The sequence below is a fragment of the Alosa alosa genome, chromosome 12 (genome assembly GCF_017589495.1).
Source record: "Alosa alosa isolate M-15738 ecotype Scorff River chromosome 12, AALO_Geno_1.1, whole genome shotgun sequence".
In the NCBI taxonomy this organism is placed as follows: domain Eukaryota; kingdom Metazoa; phylum Chordata; class Actinopteri; order Clupeiformes; family Clupeidae; genus Alosa; species Alosa alosa.
This window is the reverse complement of record NC_063200.1, coordinates 18,649,285-18,662,271: the sequence shown is the minus strand read 5'-3', so window position 1 is coordinate 18,662,271 and position 12,987 is coordinate 18,649,285. Positions and strand designations below refer to the sequence as shown.

General features: G+C 40.0%; 1 protein-coding gene across 1 annotated transcript; it reads right to left on the bottom strand.

Moving 5' to 3' along the window:
* Positions 1 to 595: 595 nt before the first annotated feature.
* Positions 596 to 12,078, bottom strand: LOC125304480 (myosin heavy chain, fast skeletal muscle-like). The gene is made up of 38 exons (XM_048258795.1): positions 11,863 to 12,078; positions 11,612 to 11,755; positions 11,369 to 11,525; positions 11,234 to 11,261; positions 10,981 to 11,101; positions 10,800 to 10,892; positions 10,389 to 10,452; positions 10,206 to 10,304; positions 10,007 to 10,110; positions 9,787 to 9,925; positions 9,108 to 9,226; positions 8,797 to 8,946; positions 8,532 to 8,702; positions 8,124 to 8,442; positions 7,968 to 8,035; positions 7,795 to 7,882; positions 7,597 to 7,714; positions 7,378 to 7,501; positions 7,137 to 7,273; positions 5,795 to 6,050; positions 5,438 to 5,680; positions 5,169 to 5,345; positions 4,937 to 5,082; positions 4,746 to 4,836; positions 4,272 to 4,661; positions 3,930 to 4,175; positions 3,639 to 3,835; positions 3,340 to 3,523; positions 3,093 to 3,258; positions 2,877 to 3,001; positions 2,480 to 2,788; positions 2,123 to 2,326; positions 1,885 to 2,010; positions 1,618 to 1,788; positions 1,431 to 1,535; positions 1,260 to 1,355; positions 801 to 932; positions 596 to 711 (listed from the first exon to the last, which is right to left on the bottom strand). The coding sequence occupies exons 1-38, from the start codon at positions 12,064 to 12,066 to the stop codon at positions 691 to 693; spliced, it is 5,832 nt and encodes a 1,943-aa protein (XP_048114752.1). The 5' UTR covers positions 12,067 to 12,078; the 3' UTR covers positions 596 to 690.
* Between the last annotated feature and the right edge of the window lie 909 nt (positions 12,079 to 12,987).

Here is a 12,987-nt window from a genome sequence, read left to right as displayed (position 1 = left end):
GTTAGGCAATACTATAAGTGCAAGTCCAGGGCAGCTGAGGTGTGGCGATGACATCATCGATACGCAAGCAGGATGTGCGGTTTCGCTGTCTAAACGAACTCAAACGGGCTACGGTTTGCAGAGAGGGGTGCCCGAAGTGTGAAGACTGAGACTGAGAGCTACATGGAAAAATATGCACCAAACAGGCCATTTTGAAATGTTGCTGTTTTCATGATTACAAAAGTTGGGTGACCCCCCCCCCCCTCCTAGACTAAAAAAAGTTGGGTGACCCTCCCCTCAACAAAGAATAAAAAGACATGAGCATTATGAAGATTGCTAACAAGTCTAATGCTTGTTTGTGAACTATTGTAATTATTATTATAATTTCTATGATAGCATTATAAGGTGTTATGAATGTATGCATAACTCATTATAACAGTGACCTTCATAGAAAGTGTTATCATTCATTATTGGCAAACAAGTCGATTTTATCCTATTTTATCCTTATATTAACAGACCAGGAAATCGTCAAGTGATTTTAAATCCATATAGGGAAGTCAAAACATGTTACAAATTCTGATCCCAATTAATTCTGATTAAAAACAATATACTCATATATTCTGAAGAGACTTTTATTATGTAGGAGTTGAATGGCCACAGTAATCAGGATATTAATCCAAATTAGTGACTGGGCAGAAGATTTCACAGGATTTACTCTGCAGCCTCTTTGCCCTGAGAAAGAGAAATCGAGGAAAGGAATTAAATTGAGTATGAACATATGATGGCTTTTAATACATTGGAATATGGCAAATTAGATTTACCTTTCCAGAATCACGGCTCTTTGCTCTCATCTTGTTGACCTGGGATTCAGCAATGTCAGCACGCTCCTCAGCCTCCTCCAGCTCATGCTGAACCTTCCTGAACTTAGACAGGTGGGAGTTGGATTGCTCCTCCTAATAATGAGAAAATATGTTTGATTAGTGCAGAGGCTTCTGTTTTGAAGCAAACCAATCATTTTTGTGTCTATGAAGATTCATTTAGGGTCCAAGTGATGGCAGTTCTTTTAAAAAGTTTACTTTGAAAACACTGGACTGAAAGGACTAAGAGATACAACATGTTTTGATGTTCATCCTTCCTGTTGCATTCATTACAACTTATGATGGTGTTTGGATGAACCAAAAAATGTTTATCTTTTATTCTCTTTAGTCCAGTATCTTCAAATTAAACTATCATTTTTATTAATACAAAAGGAACGACATATGACACAAGAGACTACTTACAGCTTCCTCAGCCTGCCTCTTGTAGGATTTGACCTTCAACTGCAGCTTGTCAACCAGGTCCTGCAGTCTGCTGACGTTTTTCTTGTCCTCCTCAGTCTGAAAAGAAAAACTGTCAATCATTGTCTTCCTCGAGATGAATGCTGTTCAATAGTGGTGAAAGAAACTTTGTACCTGGTAGGTGAGCTCCTTCACTCTCCTCTCGTATTTGCGGACTCCCTTGACAGCATCAACACCACGTCGTTGTTCATTCTCAACCTCACTTTCCAACTCACGAACCTTTACATAAGCAAGATCTTCATTTCACAATGTCATTTTATTTATTACATTCTGAATATCCCACCCAAGTTTAGTCACTTACCCTGGACTCCAGTTTCTGGAGTTGTTTCTTGCCACCCTTCATGGCCAGATTCTCAGCCTCATCCAGGCGGTGCTGCAGATCCTTCACAGTGACCTCCAGGTTCTTCTTCATCCTCTCCAGATGAGAACTGGTGTCCTGCTCCTTCTTCAGCTCCTCTGCCATCATGGCAGCCTGAAAAATAGGAAATTGTGTTTTAGATCACACTAGCTACATACAGTATTTAGCTCATATATACAGTACTAAAGTTCAAAATAAAACATTGCTTACATCAGTGATGGCTTTCTTGGCCTTGTCCTCAGCATTTCTAGCCTCCTGGACGATGTCATCAACCTCACCTTGGATCTGAACCAAGTCAGCCTCAAGCTTCTTCTTGGTGTTAATCAGACTTGTGTTCTAACATTCAGAAATAATTAAAAATAATAATAATTAAAATATGTTATACGGTGAAAAATATTTTAAAAAAAGAACTGCAGGCTTTTTTTTTATGAGAAAAATATATCCCCACCTGAGAGTGCAGGAGGCCAACACGCTCACTGACATCAACCAGCTCCTGTTCAGCCACTTTGCGGCCTCTCTCTGTCTGCTCCAGAGCAACTCTGAGCTCCTCAATCTCAGCCAACATCAGGGTGTTCCTGCGCTCCACCATGGCAACCTGCTCCTTCCCGTCTTCTTGTCCTCTGACAGCATCATCAAGGTGCAGTTGGGCATCCTAATAAGAAAAAACATGTAAAGATGTGCCATACTACCAAGAGAGAGTTCGGACAAAATCATATAATATTGATGTATGGACATTCTTGAACTATTAACCAAATAGTAATTATGGTAAAATAGGATCCTTGTACTATTTTATTGCATTACTGACCTTGAGTTGACCCTGCACATTTCTCAGTTGTTTCTGGGACTCAGCAGCCTGGCGGTTAGCATGGCTCAACTGAATCTCCATCTCATTGAGGTCTCCCTCCATCTTCTTCTTGATTCTCAGGGCATCATTTCTGCTCCTGACCTCAGAGTCCAGAGTGCTCTGCATGGTGTCGGCTATCCTCTGGGCATTCCTCTTGATCTGCTCCATCTCCTCATCCTTCTCTGCAAGCTTCCTGTCAACCTCACCCTTGATCTGGTTGAGTTCAAGTTGGACACGAAGAATCTTGGACTCCTCATGCTCAAGAGTTCCCTAAACAAGAAAATTAAGAATTTTTAAATATAAATAACATCATAATTTCCGTTTCTCACTGTGTAGGAAAGCCCTCCTGATTTTTTACCTCAGCCTCTTCCAGGGCTGTCTGGATCTCAGACTTTTCAGTCTCTACAGTCTTCTTGGACTTCTCAAGCTCATGGATGCTCTTTCCAGTCTCACCAAGCTGCTCAGTCAGATCCGAGATCTCTTCTGCAAATATGCAGTTATATTACAGCAAACATTAAAAGTTTGAAAAAAAAATTTTTTGAGTGGGATATGTATTGGGTTGTTTTTGACTCACGTTGCAAATTCTTGTTCTCCCTCTTCAGGGTCTCAAGGTGGTCAAGAGACTCCTCATAGGAGTTCTTCATCTTGAACAGCTCAGTGCTGAGAGAACGAGCCTCTTTCTGGGCACCCTCCAACTCTGCCTGACCCTCCTCGTACTTCTGCTTCCATTCTGCCAGGACCTTTTAGAAACAGTTTTTGTTGTGAGACTTATACTGTATTCACCTACATTCCACATCTGAATGATGTTTTGGAGGTATTACCTTGTCAAAGTTTCTTTGCTTCTTGTCAAGGTTGGCAGCTAGACCATTGGCTCTCTCCACATCAATCATGAGGTCCTCAACCTCACCCTGGAGTCTCTGCTTGGTCTTATCTAGAGAGGCACATTTTGAGTTGACAGCCTCGATTTGCTCCTCAGCCTCCTGGAGACGCTGGGCAAGCTTTTTTCTGAAGGAAAAAGCATCAGATTTAAGACAGAAAATATGATGATTTTTTTAAGAAAACATTTGTTTTAGTGAACAAAATATATCCAAAACTGTGTTTTTGCATCTTTAGCACATACTTGGACTCCTCAAGCTCCTCAGTGCGCTGGATGGCATCAGTTTCGTACTTGGTCCTCCACTGAGCAACCTCGCTGTTGGCCTTGGACATGCCACGTTGAAGCTCAGCCTTTGCTTCCTGCTCCTCCTCAAACTGCTCCCTTAGAAGGTCACAGTCGTGGCGAGCAGACTGAACAGCATGAGCCAGGGCATTCTTGGCCTGTTTGTTAACAAGTAAGGGTGTTTATTAAAGCATTTACCAAAATGTGATTGATGTAATCCAATTTCTTCATTTCATGCATAGGTAACAGTACCTTGACTTCCTCTTCATTCAGTCTCTTCAGCTCCTCAACTTGCTGAGTGAAGGCCTGCTTGCTTCTGGTCAGCTGAGACACAAGAGCATCTTTCTCCTCAACCTGGCGGCCAAGCTCACCATTTTCAGTCTGAAGTCTTGCTCTCTGACCACTGAGGTCATTGACCTGACGGGCACCCTCATCACTCTTGGCCTTGGTTTCACTGAGTTGGTCTTCAAGGGTGCGGCACATCTTCTCCAGATTTCCCTGTTTATGAAAATGTCCGTTAGTAGCAAAAAGTTAATGAAATTATTGTAAGTTGATTTGTTTACAAGATAGCATGAGGGTAAACATCTCACCAACCTTAGATTTAGCAACAGCCTCCATATTGCTGGAGAGATCATCAATCTCCATCTTGTATTCACTCTTCTCCTTCTCAAGCTTCTGCTTGACACGTTGGAGGTTGTCAATCTGCTCTCCCAGCTCAGCCACACTGTCTGCCTGCTTCTTGGGAGAGCTGCACGCAGTGGCTTCGTGCTGAAGGGTGGACTCTTCAAGGTCACGACGCAACTTCTGGAACTCAGCCTCACGCTTTTTGTTCATCTCAATTTGAGCAGCAGTGGCACCACCAGCTTCCTCAAGCCTTTCACTAATCTCTTCAAGTTCCCTGGAGAGATCAGCTCTCTGCTTCTCAACCTTGGCACGAGCTGCACGCTCAGACTCAATCTCTTCCTCCAGTTCCTCAATGCGGGCCTATTGAAAAAAAAAAATATTATGTTAGTAAGACAGAAAACTGCAAAAAAGCTCAGAGTTTGAGTTGGTGGAGAATAATTAAACCTGAAGCTCCTTGATCTTTTTCTGCAGCTGAGCACCAAGTGATTGTTCATCTTCAATCTTACTAAGAAGTTGACTTGTTTCAAAGTCCTTCCTGATTAAAAAAAGATTGAAGAAAACAAAGAATAATTTCTGAAGTTGGCTGCATACATGGGAATTGAACAGTGATATTTTGTAATAAATAATGCCTTTACTTCTTTATCTTCTCATCAGACTGCTGCTTGTCATTCTCCAGATCCATGATGGTCTCCTGGGCCAGCTTCAGGTCACCCTCAAGCTTTCTCTTGGCTCTCTCAAGGTCCATACGGAGCTTCTTTTCTTGCTCCAGGGAACCCTCAAGCTGCCAATTTGAAGTGTGAGGTGAGTATGTGGTAAATGGTCAAATTTCAGTGTGAGAAGTTGTCAAATGTTGATTTTTGTACTTACATCATCCACTTGCTGTTCAAGCTTAGTCTTTGATTTGGTCAGAGTGTTGACTTTGTCTTCCTCTGCTTGAAGATCATCAAGAGTCTGCTGGTGGGCCTCTTGGAGGGCTTTCTTCTCCTTTGTCAGCTTAGCAAGGGACTCATCCTGAGAGGCCATCTCTTCAGTTAGGTTCTTGACCTGCACATAGAAAGTTTTACATTAGTGAACAGTGTAAATAAGATACTTTATTTTCGACGGACTAAATTGATTGGCCTTTTATAAATCCCAACCTTGTTCTCGGTGGCATGTTTCTCCTTCTCCACTTTGGCTAGGGTCAGCTCCAGATCATCAATGTCCTTTTTGAGCTCAGAGCACTCATCCTCCAGTTTCCTCTTCTTGGCAGTCAGCTCAGCATTGATTTCCTCTTCATCCTCCAGTCTCTCGGTTGTCTCTTTGAGCTTGGCCTCAAGCTGGATCTTACTTTTGATAAGACCCTCACACCTCTCCTCAGCATCATTGAGACCCTCATTTCCCTATTGTAAATATAAGATGGAAGCATGACAATATATACTTTGTATTGAAAACACAATGCTGAGACTGGGTAGTTGTATGATTGTGAATATTGAAATGGTACAATATACACTTACAGATGACACTTGCAGCGCCAGGTCATTCCTCTCTTGCACCAGAGCCACCATCTTCTCCTCTAGCTCCTTCTTCCTGGCTGTTGCCTTTGCACAGTCCTCTTTGAGTTTCTCATAGTTCTCCTTCATGTTGGCCAGCTCCTTCTCAGTTTCAGCACTCTTCAGCAGAGGCTTGATCTTGTAGTAAACCTTCATCCAAGGCCAGTGCTTGACATTCATGAATGAGCGTATATTGTACTGGATGGTGTAGACAGACTCCCTACACAAGAAGGGTGGTGAAATGCATCGTTAAATATAGGTATAAATTGTAGAATGAATTGTGTATAATTAACATATCAAAATCTTCACGAATTAATACCCCATATAAATAAGTGTAGAAAGAATATGTATTGGCAGATGCATCCATATCAAAATCAGGTAAAATGATCATTTTACTACCAAAATGAAAACATTTACACTCATATCATTTACTACCAGATCAGTTCCTACCTTTTTTTTTGGCTATGTTTCAGTCTGACTCTGTTTGTTCTATGAACTAAGTTTAATAGCCTACATTAGACATAAAAGTAGCCTAATAAATTCATAACTTTAGTTTTGGTTGATACATAAAATATCTGAATTCAAACTCTCCTTTGAAGGCACTGTATAGTTGTGTGTGTGGTGTGTGTGTAGCCTGTACATGTCTTACCAACTTTGTAAATAGTTTACTGTTAAATTTAACTATTGTATTGTTCTTATTTGTATGTCGCTTTGGACAAAAGTGTCTGCTAAATACCATAACCATAACCATAACATGATGAAAATGGACAGATCCCGTCAGCTCAACTCTTATAACAGGTCTAATCAAATATAGACCGGAGGAGGCGCAGATGAAAAAATAGCATGAGAAACACTTGACACTTGAAACTCTTGTATTCATGCTTTATATTGTCTCGCCAACACCGGCATCTACCATTTTTGCTGTAGGCCTAGATCTGTAGAGGCAACCGGCGAGCAGAGTGCAAAGGATAATAGGCACACATAGGACGATGGTCTCTGTAATTTTCATTTTCCCTTCATTCTGCTGCACGGCAGCTGAAACTGTTTTTTGCTCAGGAGACCTATCGTTTGATACCATACCATCACATGTCCATGATGATATCGAGACACTATTGTTATTGCGATATCGTGAAAATTGACAATACTGTTACATCCCTAGTAGAAAGTGTAATAGGATCTTCTCAGACATATTTTTGAGAAATACATTTCATTTAGCAAATAGCAATGCACAATCAATTGAGAGGGATACCGAGGCGGACTATACAATTAATATAGGCCTAATACTATAGCAGTCTTTCAGACTTACCTCCTTTCCATCATCTTTGAAAACTCCCTTCTCATCAGGTATGCACGGCAGAGAGCCTGAGTCATTGTGACCAGGGTTACCAGTTTCTCATCTCGCATCTCCTCAAGGTCACCCAGCAGACCAGCTTTGAAGAACACCTGAGGGATGAATGAAAATATAAGCATCTATCTGACACAGAAAAAGCTGTGCTCTAGTTTGTACTCATGAGATACAGATTATAGATTGCATGAAACCTATCTACCTTTGTGTGTCCAAACATGTATTGCGTGTGATCAACATCAATGGATCCCAAGAGCTTCTCAGCAGCCTTCTTGTTATCAATGAACTGGCCCTCAGGGATGACACTGGCATTTAGCACTTTGTATCTGGACAGAATAAATAAATGTCCATATATAGCATTACTTTTTCCTCAAATGCAGTATTGAATATATGTAATATTTCATTGGCTTTCTAAGTTCACCTCTGCTTGAAGTCACCATAGAGGATTCTGCTTGGGAAACCCTTTCTGCAGATTCTGATACCCTCCAGCACACCATTGCACCTGAGCTGGTGGATGACCAGGAAGTTCTGCATATAACCTGTCAAATACATGTCATTAGATCTCAATGTAATACATGAGTAATGCACACATCTTTATTGACTTCCAAGCGCACTTTACCTGGTTTCTTAATTTCATTTGGAATCAGACAACGCACAAAGTGAGGATGGGTGCTCCTCAAGTTGGTCATCAGTTTGCCCAAGTTCTCCTGTTGAGATAAGAATGCAATCAAAACATCCCCTTCACCATTCTATTAGATGATTGATTTGTTGTTATTGGTTTAATATACACACCCTGAACTGTGATGACACAGTCTGCATGGAGCCACCCTTCTTCTTCTTCTTACCACCACCACCAGTCTCTGTTGACATAAACATTATTCAATAATTGAGGTATATATACAGTATATATAAATTCATCAATGGGTATTTTTACATTAGCTTGTAGACTTGTGTAGTTTTTGTTACCTTCAACAACAGGTGGGTACAAGACAGGCAGGAGTTTAACTCCCGACTTCTGGTACAGCTGTATAACAGAATCGTTCAGTGGATCCTTGTTCTTCTCTAGCCACCCAGTAACATTGTAGTCCACAGTGCCGGCATAGTGCACCAGGGAGAAGTGGGCCTCAGCCTTGCCCTTTTTGGGCTTGGGCTTCTCAAAGGCCTGATTTTTGCCAAGATGCTGGTCATACAGCTTGTTCTTGAAAGTGGTGTCAGAGGCCTTGGGGAACATGCACTCCTCTTCAAGGATGGCAAAGATTCCCATAGGCTGTTGGAAAAATGAGCTTAGTTTTAAAAGTGGATATTATAAAACAATACAAATCTAGCATTTGGCTCATTTGACTGATTAAAACTGACCTTCTCAATGAGCTCAATGCAAGCGGCTAAGTCCATGCCAAAGTCAATGAACTCCCATATAATGCCCTCTTTCTTGTACTCCTCTTGCTCCAGAACGAACATGGTGTGGTTGAAGAACTGTTGCAGTTTCTCATTGGTGAAGTTGATGCATAGCTGTTCCATGCTGTTGTACTGTGATTGAAAAATAGTTTGTAATATGAATGTCCCCTACTGAAATTATACTACATTGTGGTGTGAATGAAAAATGGTGTTAACTTATGCTTACATCAAAAATCTCAAAGCCAGCAATATCCAGCACACCGATATAGAACTGCCTTGGCTGTTTAGTGTCCAACATCTGGTTTATACGAATGACCATCCACAAGAACATCCTCTCATAGATGGACTTGGACAAGGCCGAAACTGAGTTGTTGACCTGAAACAGAATATTTAAGCAGGGGTCATCCTATGCTCTGAGACTAAAAAGAAAAAATGCTTATACGATAAAAGCAGGTCATTTTACTAATAGTAATTCTGTCCTAATACTGCCAAATAGTTTGTCATCTTAAGTGAACTTTTTAGTGACTAAAATAATACCTGTGGCACAGTCTGACCCTTGGTGACATACTCATTTCCGACTTTCACTCTTGGGTAGCACAAAGCCTTCAGCATGTCAGCGGAGTTCAGGCCCAAGAGGTAAGAGATTTTGTCAGCAGCTAAAAAAATGTGCAACAGTGAAGCATTTTGGTGAAATGTATAGCAACCAATTTCATACTCCACACTCCAAACAAATTTGGGACAACATATGAAACAAGTTTGTCCACCTCAGTCTCCTCTCCCTAGATCAAAACGTTTGTCCAAGATAGTGTTAGGTTAAAGGCTATATGTCTCACAAAAACATAAAGATATCTGAGTGACCATTGTTTTGTAAATGTTTGTCTTTAAATAAAGATAGATACTTTCTAAATCTTAATCCAGAGGGAAATTTAGAATATGAATATACATGAATACACATACTGTTGATATAAATAACATGGTGGTATGACAATTTTGTGCATGGTGTATCATCGTTAATTTTATTGCTTGACAATCAATTGTCCCAGATTCACTTTCCGAATCTGCCAGTGCCAGTCCGTTTTTGTCATTTTTGATAAAAGTGTTTACTAGATATCAGTCATATTTAACTTTAAATTAACATAAAAAATTACCTCAATAACTAAGAGTACCTTGTAGTTATTACTAGAACTGACTGATTCAGTAGAGTGTTGTAACCTACTCTCAGTGCCATCAGGCTCAGCCTGCTCCTCACGCTGCTTCTGCTTGAATTTCATGTTGCCATGATGGAGCACAGCACCAGTCAGCTTGTAAATGGTGACTTTCTCCTCTGCATTGAAACCCAGGATGTCAATGGCATCCTAGAATGATAAATTATTTGATTATTTTAAAGCTTTCTTCAATAAATTGAAGAGGGGAAAACACATTATTGGTAGACTTACATCAGTGGCATCCAACTCCTCTTTGTCATCAATACTGGCCACAGCGATCTGACCCTGACTGCACGTTGGGAAGTCATAGGGGTTGGATGTGATGAGGCACATTTCTGTCAGGATCAAAACATTATTTTACAAATTCAGAATTAATTTATTGATTTTTGAACCTTTGGTGAATATGGTGAAATTATGGTGAAAACCATACCTATAATTTCAGGCTTGTGGTTGGTCATCATCTGGAAGAAGATGTGGTAGCCTCTCTCATCAGGAAGCTGGAATGTCACTCTAGACTTCTCCAGCAGATCTTTTTACACAGGGAAGGATGTATTTTCATTTGATACATTTAAGGCAATAAAAGAACATTTCTACTTGGAACAATTATACTTACAAGTCTCAATATCAGCACTAGCCAGTTTTCCAGATGTGGCAAAGTGAATTCTGATGAATTTACCCTGTTTGAGATTACATTTTGACATAACATGTATTAATTAAGCTCATGCTTTTCACCAAAGCAGGTTACACATGAGGAAAATATTAAAGTATTCAATAAATATTAAAATATTCAGTAATAGACCTAAGAGTAACAATAAGTACTGCCTTTCCTACTGTAATACAAAAAGCAAAAGATGATAGTGTAGAGGTTTAAATAGACATCGGAGGATGTTTTTCAAAAAAGATACTAATAGATATAAAACAAAGTGCATGATAAGTTTGAGTTCCAAAAACCCTAAGAAGTTGATTCTATCTAAAAACAAAAAAAAAAAAACATGTAAGAGATTAGATGAGAAACTAAACTTACAAAACGTGAAGAGTTGTCATTCCTCACAGTCTTGGCATTACCATAAGCCTCCAGCAGTGGGTTTGCAGCAATAATCTGGTCTTCAAGAGAGCCCTGCAAGTCAATAGATATATTGTCATTGAAGTTAATGTCTGTGTTGCTATGTGATAATTAGCCTATAAATATGCAAGGGGTCCTATACCTTAATTTTTCCACTGCTGCCGGCTTGTGCATCTGACTTCTTCCCACCAGACACTGCAATTGTTGCAAAGTACTGGATGACACGCTTGGTGTTTACAGTCTTGCCAGCACCAGATTCTCCGCTGTATTAAACAGAAGATATTGCAATTTTTTATATCATAATTACAAAGTGTACCAGAAGAGCATACAGAAGATAATGTAAAGGTTTAGCCTTTTAATAATGTAAAAGTTTTAAGGGATGCATGGACACTTACGTAATCAGGACAGACTGATTCTCTCTGTCTGTGGGACAGAATAGAGATTGACATGAATGGTTCATTTTACATACCAGTAAATGAATCAAATATATAATGTATTATTCAGTGATGGGTTTAAAACTGAAAGCATACCTTGAAGCATGAACTGAAATGCGTTGTCAGAGACAGAGAAGATGTGGGGAGGGGCCTCCACACGCTTCTTGCCTCTGTAGGCATTCACCACTTCTTGGTCGTATACTGGGAGCCACTTGTAGGGGTTCACAGTGACACAGAAAAGCCCAGAGTAGGTCTAGAATCAAGAAATAAAGAAAACTGTTTTTTCAGCTTTTCAAATTCATTTTATTTTCTTAATTTATTTAAAAGTGTAATGCTTACATAGATCATCCATGCCGCATAACGCTCTTTGAGGTTATACAGGACGGAGGCTTCATTGAGGTGGGTCATCATGGCCATGTCCTCAATTTTGTCATATTTGGGAGGATTCAAGGGGAAGACTTCATCTTCCTTCACTGTCTTTTCCTAAAACCAATGTAGAAAACAGCTTTAACAAAGAGATGTATTCAAGAAACTTTCTGTGAAAATGACATTTTCACACCAGAACAATTTCAACAGCCTTGCTAAAGTACCTCCTTAGTTTCAAGCGTTTCAACAACGACTTTGCCACCATCCTTCTTTTTAATTGTACCCTTGACGTACAACTCCTCTTTATCAACCACAAAGCAAGCAGTCTTTGCATCAAAGGGCCTGGTTTGGGCCTCAATTCTCTCCCTCTCGGGCTTACGAAGGTAGATGGCAGCTTTGCCATACGTGGCCATATCACCGTCCCCCATGGTTGCTGGTTACTGCATTAATCATAAACATGAAGAGCAAACTGTGTCAACATTAAATGTTTTGCACAATCAGACATGTACAGACACGGTACTGTTAATAAAGTGGTTGACAGTCATTAGTGGACAAAACCACAGTTGTTTGTCAGACTTCAATATATGAAGCTTATCAATGTACATAGGGTCCTCAAACTGCAATTCATTAAAAGTCAAATAAAAACAGTCCTTTGATATCTAAATAATAATGGAACCAATTTATTTATTGCATTATTGTCCTGAAATCTAATCCCATCCCCCATTATACTAATTTACACATTAAATATAAGGTTGGCCATACAGCAGACGGTAGTAATGCCATTGAATAACAACATGGATTTCGGTGCCTCATTTCGATGCCGCTTAAATCTCTGTCGTTTTTTTTTTCATGCGCCCTCTGTAACATCTTGCTCTGATAGCACCACATTCTACAGTTACAGTTATTTCTATACAGTGTGTTGATAAACACATCAAGATATAAGTAGAGGGGTGCACCACACAGGCTAGTAGACTGTGTTTGAGAGCTTGCATGTGCCCACACAAGCAACTACACACAAGCAACAGGCTATGAAACAACACCTTAGTTTACACAAAAACTTGCTAATGCACTAACTGGCATCTACAGTATTTGAAAAGTTATCAGTAAAGTTGTAAAAACTTTGTTTCACGGTATGCTCTGATAACTTCCAAACTACCTAATAACATTAATCTCTCATATGCATGAGGCTCATATACTGTAGCATCACAATGAATTTGAAGCTCATGCAAAAAGTTTGCTTGTAAAAACATAAATATGTAGGTGACAAACATTCCTCTGCTGCATTGATATTCCCGAGCTGTCAAAGAGGCCATCACCACATGTTATTGCTAATTTAGCAGCTCTGATGG